The sequence below is a fragment of the Arachis ipaensis genome, chromosome B8 (assembly GCF_059453495.1).
Source record: "Arachis ipaensis isolate K30076 ecotype BB chromosome B8, ASM5945349v1, whole genome shotgun sequence".
Lineage (NCBI taxonomy): Eukaryota > Viridiplantae > Streptophyta > Magnoliopsida > Fabales > Fabaceae > Arachis > Arachis ipaensis.
Window position 1 is genome coordinate 30,639,246 of NC_142443.1, and position 8,526 is coordinate 30,647,771.

Sequence of the window (8,526 nt, forward strand, 5' to 3'; positions counted from 1 at the left end):
GTAAAGTAGACTATGGTTATGCAATAGTTATAGAAAATAATTGAAATCTAAGTTAGAAATAAGAACATAACTCACTCGCAAAACTTGTCCAACACTGAACAACTTATCAACACATAACGATGGACCTACAATTTCTCAGTTGGTGTCAACGAACAAATCTTATGAGCTTTAATATATGGGCTGCACATGGATCGGATAATATCCGCATATCTGCGGTAATTATCTACATCCGATCCAAAGTTTGCGGATATTATCCGATCCACAGAGCCATCGGATCAGATCAGATCTGATCCGCACTATGGTAGGATCGTATTGCATATTTGGCAGTGGTATCCGCGGATCTGATCTGCATATCCGCATATCTGTATGTCTCATATAAATAGCATAGTTTATGATATCTTGTTTTTAATTTTTTATGTTATACTTCAAATTAGAATCATTAAACTTAGATCTTGTGTTATTATTATTTTTTTTTTGTTATTCAAGAGAACTTTTATTGATAATATTTTAGGAGTAAATAGGTTTAAACAGGTGAAAAAAAGATTTTTTGGACTTTTTTTGTAAAAATAGACCAACAGAGTCTCAAAATAATTTTTTTAATTATGCGAATATACCCGATATTCGATCCGATCTGAAAAAATGTGGATATCGTATCCGATCTGCTCCAATGAGTGCAGTGCGGATCGGATAGAATTATAGGCTATATCCAATCCGATCGGTGTGCAGTCCTACTGTAACACCCTACCATACAGAGACTTATGCTTAAGTCATAATTCAGAGATGGCAAGGTATTACGACCTCTAAAACAAAAATTTAGTACGTATAGTAGTATGAATGATTGATTATAACTAGGAGCCTTGTAAAAAAAAGGGGTAAACAAAAACCGCAACTTGAAAGCGCAACACTCCGATCACTAACACAACGAGCAAAGGATAAGCTAACGCAAGATCATATATATAAAGAGTATCAAAAACAGGAATATCAAGACTCAAAATCCGGCTGCGAAGGTAACCGGTTCGAGCATAGCAATATATACATATAATAAAATAAGGAAAACCCCAAGGAAAACCCAAAGGGACACAAATACCGAAAACCTAATCTCCAAAATCCCCTCTAGAAGGAGTCATCACAGTTTGTATTATTTAATGGAGATAAAAGTATCTAAACAAGATATATAAATCAAGATAGAGTCCCGAGAACAAGAATCTTCGCTAATCCAGAAGTCCCCAGCATGCCTCAACGAGAAGCCTCGCGTCCTGCATCTGAAAACCACAAAATCCGCATGGGTGAGAACCAGAGGTCCCCAGCACGGTAACAGCTTCCACATATATAATACATAATAATAGAGGAAAGCCGAAGGCAATCCTAGAACTTCCTCCAGATAATATCAAAGCTTATAAACAAGCTAAACCGTAAGTGGCAACTGACTAAAGATTCTTCATTCTAACTAATACTTTCCTTTCCAATTCCTTCAGACCTCCCAACCACCAGCAGGAGTATAATATAGCAAACACAGTTATATCAGACAAGAGATTTACAAATAAGAACAATTAAGACATTTAGACAAATAGCGAGTAATATGCAGTCAAATAGGCAATCTCAAACAATTCATGTAGTATGCTTATGATGCATGCCTGTCCCTAGTGGCTGATGATATCATCTGTCGGTTATAGAGCCAACCCGACAAGTCCTGGTAGCTAACCATTGGACTGACCCTCTGTCGCGCATCCCCAACTCGAGTTATACTCGTCATAAACTTGATCATAATCATGATCCATATCCATCACCCTCACTGGTGAATATTTATCCATCACCATCACTGGTGAATATTTACGGGGGCGAGCTCATCCGGGCCTTTCACAGTGCCCGGCCACACTTACGACATTGGGTTAACAGAGCTTCGAGTCTCAACCTGGAGCACGTGGTGGCTAGCCACTGCTACTACCCAGGGAAACACTCATCTCCGATGGTGGAAGTGCAAACATTCACAATTCATTCAACAGCATATATGCATTTATACTTAGCCATAATCATGGCTCCGCCGTAACACGGTAATAATCTAGCCATCCGGCTCATGGTTAAATCCATAACCAGCCAATTCATTAACAATTACGGCCCTTCGGCCCATGGCACAACAAGCACTTCCACCGCCATCCTCCGCATCTCACATAATCATCTTTGATCCTCAATGATCATTCATTTTTTTCCCTTGCTTCACTCGCAAGTTACCACATTCACTAGCCCTTTTTCTCATGCTAGGCATATCATAATGATTTAAGACATACATGGTGAGATCGGAGGCTTAGAAGTATGAAATTTGGCTTTTAAAACTCAAAAATCAACTTTGGGATGAAAACAGGTCCACGCGTACGCGCACGCGTGGATGGCGCTTTCTCGAAGAACGGCGCGTACGCACCAAGTGCGCCTACGCGCGAGGGGTCATTCTGCTAAAAATTTTCTAAGTTAAAAGCTGCAGAATTTACAGATTCAAACCCCAATCTTCCGACGGACATAACTTCCTCATTTTAAATCGTTTTTCACCCGTTCTTCGAACGGCATGGACATCCCGGATCCAATTTCATTTCTAAACAGATTTGGCACAAATCAGAGATCCGTAGTCCAAGTTATGTCCCGTCAAAGTATGCCCAAAAACCATGTTTTCATACAAAACCACAAGGTGCCATTTTCAAAACAAGCCACTTTCAACTCTTTTCAAAATCAATCAAACATGCCAATTTCAACCCTTCTCTTTGAAATCATTCAAAATGTACCAAAATCAACAACAAGCCATCCTCAACTCACACATTGACACTTTACCAAGGTTTCCAAAACCACATCCAACCATTTTAACACTTCTCAATCAAATGGCTAAAGGACAAACACAATATCATGTCATACATCCTTCCTCATCCCAATTTCCAATAATACCATTTCCAATTAACCATCATTATACATAATCAATATCATACTCACCATCAACATGGTACCACCCATCAATTCAACCTCAATCATCCATCAAGCATATATCACAACATGCATTTCTCATATTTCACACAATCAAGGCATCAATATTCATAATCACATATATGAACACATCATATATTTCAACCATTCAACAACACCAACAATTCAATGCCTATCTTAGGGCCTCTAGCCTAAGTATTTCCTACCACATTACATATTAGATACGGGAAACCAAAACCATACCTTAGCCGATTCCCCAAGCTCAACCGGAGCACTTCCAAACCACTTGTCCACAAGCTCTCAAGGTATCAACACCTCCAAGAACAGATTTTATCACACAAAACCCTCTTCCAAGCTTTCCAAAATCACCAATCAAGCTCCAATATTCACATATACACAACCTAAGCCACAATCATCATACCCATACACAACATCTCAATACCCAAACATCATAGAACAACAAATTATACTAGGGTTGAGAATCTTACCACACCCAAGGTCCAAGGAGACAAGATTAACCCTCTCCTTCAAGAGAGTTGGGTCCTATAACATCAAAGAACCCAAAATCTCAACATTTTTGCTCATGAAACTCGAAATCAAGGGCTGGAATTTCGAACAGTAAAACGTGGATTACCTCAAGATTGATTGTATGGGTTTTGTAGAGCTCTCCGCGGTGAACGCGTGGCCGCAAACGGAGCGGCAATCGGAGCTCTAGATCAAAAGTTATGGTGGTTTGAAGATCAAGTGAGAGAAGGAAGTTGAGAGAGTGTTCTTCCTCCTTCCATCTCAATTTTCAGCGTATTTTGGTGTTGTGTGAGGAGAGAGAGTGCTGAAAACTAGGGTTTTGGTTTAGTTATGTTGGGCCAAGGGCCCACTTGGGGTCCGGTTGGACCGGTTTGGCCCGTTCGGTCCAATCTTGGTCCGAATTCTATAAAATTGGTACCGAAATTCTCGTCTCAATTTCCTCTATCATATTAAGCCATAAAAATAACATTTTTGGCTTTCCAGAATAAATTCTCATTTATGGGTTAATTAGCCGTTAATTAACCGGATCTTACATTCTACCCACCTAATTGGGAATTTTGCCCACAAAATTCAAATTCAAATTCAATTACCTGAGAATAAGTGCGGATAATCCGTTCGCATCTCCGACTCAAGTTCCCAAGTGTGTTCCTCAACACCGCCCCGACTCCAAGCCACTTTGACTAATGAAACCTCTTTTCCACGCAACCGTTTGATACTAGTATCATCAATTCTGACTGGAGCCACTGGAAGCGTCAAATCTTCCCTTAACTGAACCGATTCGGGTTCTAACACATGGCTAGCATCAGGAGTGTACTTCCGAAGCTGCGACACGTGAAACACATCGTGCAGGTTCGAAAGATGAGGTGGTAGAGCCACCCGATACGCCACCGGCCCAAGCCTCTCCAGGATCTGAAATGGACCAATGTATCGAGGATTCAACTTCTTTGCTTTAATCGCTCTACCTACTCCTGTGGTCGGAGTAACCTTCAGGAAAACATGATCTCCTTCCTCAAATTCCAAGGGCTTCCGCCTCTGATCGGCGTAACTCTTTTGGCGACTCTGCGCCGTAAGCATCCTATCTCGGATTTTCTTGACTTGTTCAGTGGTCTCAGCTATCATTTCCGGCCCCAACAAGCCTTTCTCTCCAGCTTCATACCAACATAGCGGAGATTGACATTTCCTCCCATACAATGCCTCATACGGAGCCATTCCGATGCTCGCATGGTAACTATTATTGTATGCAAACTCTACTAACGGCATATACCGATCCCAACTCGCCGGTTGGTCCAAAACACAAGCTCTCAACATATCCTCTAGTGTTTGGATCGTCCTCTCAGATTGACCATCTGTTTGAGGATGGTAAGCTGTACTCAAGCTTAATCGGGTTCCAAAAGCTTTCTGAAATGCACCCCAGAATCTCGAAGTGAAACGAGGATCTCTATCAGAGATTATAGTAGCAGGTACACCATGGAGTCTCACAATCTCCTTTATGTATAACCGAGCTAGCTCCTCAAGGGTGTAAGTCATCCGAATGGGCAAAAAGTGAGCTGACTTCGTTAGTCGGTCCACAATCACCCAGATAGCATCAAAACCAGTCCTAGTCCTTGGCAATCCCGACATAAAGTCCATTGCAATACTTTCCCACTTCCATTGCGGAACCTCTAAAGGTTGCAACATCCCGGAAGGTCTTTGATGTTCAATCTTTACCTTTTGACAAGTTAAGCACTTTGAAACATATTCCGCCACATCATTCTTCATACCCGGCCACCAAAACATCACCTTTAAATCATGGTACATCTTAGTACTTCCCGGGTGAATGGAGAATCCACTTTTGTGTGCCTCCCTTAAGATATCTTGCCTCAAAGTACCAACATCCGGCACAATGATCCTACCCTTGAATCTCCATAACCCATCTTTTTCTTCCGACACTCTCCACTGTTTTCCTTGCTCGATAGCCGGTAACACCTTCCATAACGCTTCATCATTTTCATGAGCCTTTAGGAGTTTGGACTTAAAGTCACTTGAGATTTCTAATCGGCTCAAACACAAGTTTCCAGATACTTCTCGAGCACCAATTTTTAGACTCTCGAATCCCTTGAGCAACTTCTCCTCTTGAAGCATCATCCAAGACGCATATAACGACTTCCGACTTAACGCATCCGCCACTATATTCGCTTTTCCCGGATGGTAATTCAACTCAAAGTCGTAGTCCTTCAATAATTCCATCCACCTCCTTTGCCTCATATTAAGCTCTTTCTGATCAAAGAGGTATTTCAAACTCTTGTGATCGGAAAAGACTTGGAACTTAACCCCATAGAGATAATGCCTCCACACCTTCAAGGCAAATACGACTGCAGCGAGTTCCAGATCGTGCGTAGGGTAACTAACTTCATGAGGTCTCAACTGTCGTGAGGCATACGCCACCACATTATGATGCTGCATCAGTACGCATCCTAGGCCCTTTAACGATGCATCACAGTACACCTCAAAAGGCTCGTTCGGCTCAGGTAACACTAACACAGGTGCAGTGGTCAACTTTTTCTTCAATGTCTGAAAGCTCTCCTCGCACTCAGGAGTCCAAACAAACGGAGTGTCTTTGCGAGTTAACTTTGTCAACGGCAAAGCTAATTGCGAAAAGCCTTTGATGAACCTTCGGTAATAGCCAGCTAAACCCAGAAAACTCCTTATCTCAGTTACTGTGGTTGGTTGCTTCCATTCCATTACAGCTTCTACCTTAGTTGGATCTACGGCTATTCCCTTCTTACTCACCACGTGACCCAAAAACTTCACCTCATCCTTCCAAAACTCACACTTAGACAGTTTCGCATAGAGTTTCTTCTCCTTTAGAATCTGCAACACGGTCCTCAGGTGTTCCGCATGCTCTTCTTCAGTCTTGGAGTAAATCAGTATGTCGTCAATGAAGACAACAACGAATTTATCCAAAAATGGACGGAATACTCTATTCATGTAATCCATGAATACTGCAGGAGCATTCGTCAACCCAAAGGACATTACAGTGTACTCGTAATGACCATAACGAGTCCTAAAAGCGGTCTTAGGGATATCCTCACCCCTTACCCTTATCTGGTGATAACCGGATCGCAAATCGATCTTAGAGAAAACCCCAGCTCCTTGTAACTGATCCATGAGATCATCAATCCTCGGCAATGGGTACTTATTCTTTATTGTAACCTTGTTCAGCTGCCTGTAATCCACACAGAGCCGCATACTTCCATCTTTCTTCTTCACCAGTAACACTGGAGCACCCCACGGGGAAACACTTGGTCGAATAAAGTTCTTACCCAACAATTCCTCTAACTGAGACTTTAGCTCGGCCATCTCTAATGGTGACATTCTATAAGGAGCACTTGAGATTGGTCCCGCCCCAGGCACCAACTCAATAGCAAACTCGACCTCTCGGTTAGGTGGAAATTCCTCAATATCATCGAGAAACACTTCCGGAAACTCACACACTACCGGAATCTGATCCAACTTTTGATCATCACCCGAAACACCAGCGGTTAACAACAGGATACCCTGACATTCGATTCCAGAACAGTTCACCATCATCGAATTCAAGTAATAATTATTCACCACGACCGGCCCTTCTGTATCTTCCGGCATAAAGTACACCGACTTTGTAGAACAATCAAGCAGGACATGGTTCTCAGATAACCAGTCCAATCCCAAGATAAGATCAAGACCGATCATCGGTAAGCAGATTAAATTATGGACAAAATCACGCTGCTTGAACCTGAACGAAACTTTCGGGCATCCTAGCCTAGTTACCATGGCTTCATGGGTAGCATTATGTACCTTTAGGTCATAACCTAAGGTTACGATCTTCAATCCTAACTCATGGGCTTTCTCAAATGCAATAAATGAATGCGATGCTCCCGAATCAAATAAAGCATTTAAAGTTTGACCAGCCATTTCACAGTTACCTCGAATGAGTGTCTCAGATCCTTCTGCACCCACAGCTGAGGTGGTGAACACCCGACCAGTCTGTTGTGCTTTCCCAGCACCTTGCTTTTGCTTCTCCGGACAACTTGCGGCTTTATGCCCCGCCTTTCCACAATTGTAGCACAAACCCCATCCGGCCTTGCATGGTACTCCCGGATGGTGACTTCCACACCTAGTACAAGCTTGATCATTCTGAGGCTGCTTCCCAAACCTTTTTCCTTGGGAGTTGTTGTTGTTGGGCCTCCTAAAAGAACCTCCCCTCTTGAAGGGCGGACCTCTAGGTGCAAAGCTCTTTCCTCGGTTTTGTGGAAATGATCCCTTGTGATTTCCTTTCTCAGTGGCTGCCCTCTTCACACACTCTTCAGCAACCCTACACTTGTTCACCAATTCGGAGAAAGTCCTAATCTCCATTGGTCCCACTGAACTGAAAATATCGCTCCGGAGTCCTCCTTCATACTTAACACACTTCCATTCCTCATATTCCACCGGAGTCCCTTGACACATACGAGAGAATCTGAACAGCTCCTCAAACTTGTCAGTATACTCAGATACGGACATAGTACCCTGCTTCAGCTGCAACAATTCAAGCTCATTGGCCGTCCTAGCAGAAGTCGGAAAGTACTTCTTATAGAACTCCTCTTGGAAGACATCCCAGGTGATATAATCATCACCCTGCTGCAGGAGGCGTCGGATACCCTGCCACCAATGCGACGCTTCACCAGTGAGCAAATAGGTAGCGAACTCCACACGCTGCCCTTCAGGTACCACCTGTGCTTGCAGTGCTTGTTCCATAGCCTGAAACCACGTATCGGCTTCAGTCGGGCTAGTAGTTCCCTTGAACTTAGGTGGATTAACCTTCAAAAAGTTTGCCAGTGTCATCGGGCCCTGAACTCCACCTCCATCATTACCATGGTTATTCATCTGTTGACCAAGAGCCTCAGCAGTGGCTTGCATAGCAGCAGCCATATTCTCCAACGCAGTCATAAAGTTCACCGGATCATTAGGGTTAGTCCCCGGCGCACGAGTATTATTACGACTCCTCCCACGACCTCTACCGCGTCCACGAGGCGCCAT

The 8,526-nt window shown here is 43.0% G+C and overlaps 1 protein-coding gene across 1 annotated transcript; it reads right to left on the reverse strand.

Annotated features, from left to right (window-relative positions):
• Positions 1 to 1,236: 1,236 nt before the first annotated feature.
• LOC148547583 (uncharacterized) lies at positions 1,237 to 8,526 on the reverse strand. Its single transcript, XM_088495213.1, has 2 exons — positions 7,434 to 8,526; positions 1,237 to 1,262 (listed from the first exon to the last, which is right to left on the reverse strand). The coding sequence occupies exons 1-2, from the start codon at positions 8,524 to 8,526 to the stop codon at positions 1,237 to 1,239; spliced, it is 1,119 nt and encodes a 372-aa protein (XP_088351339.1).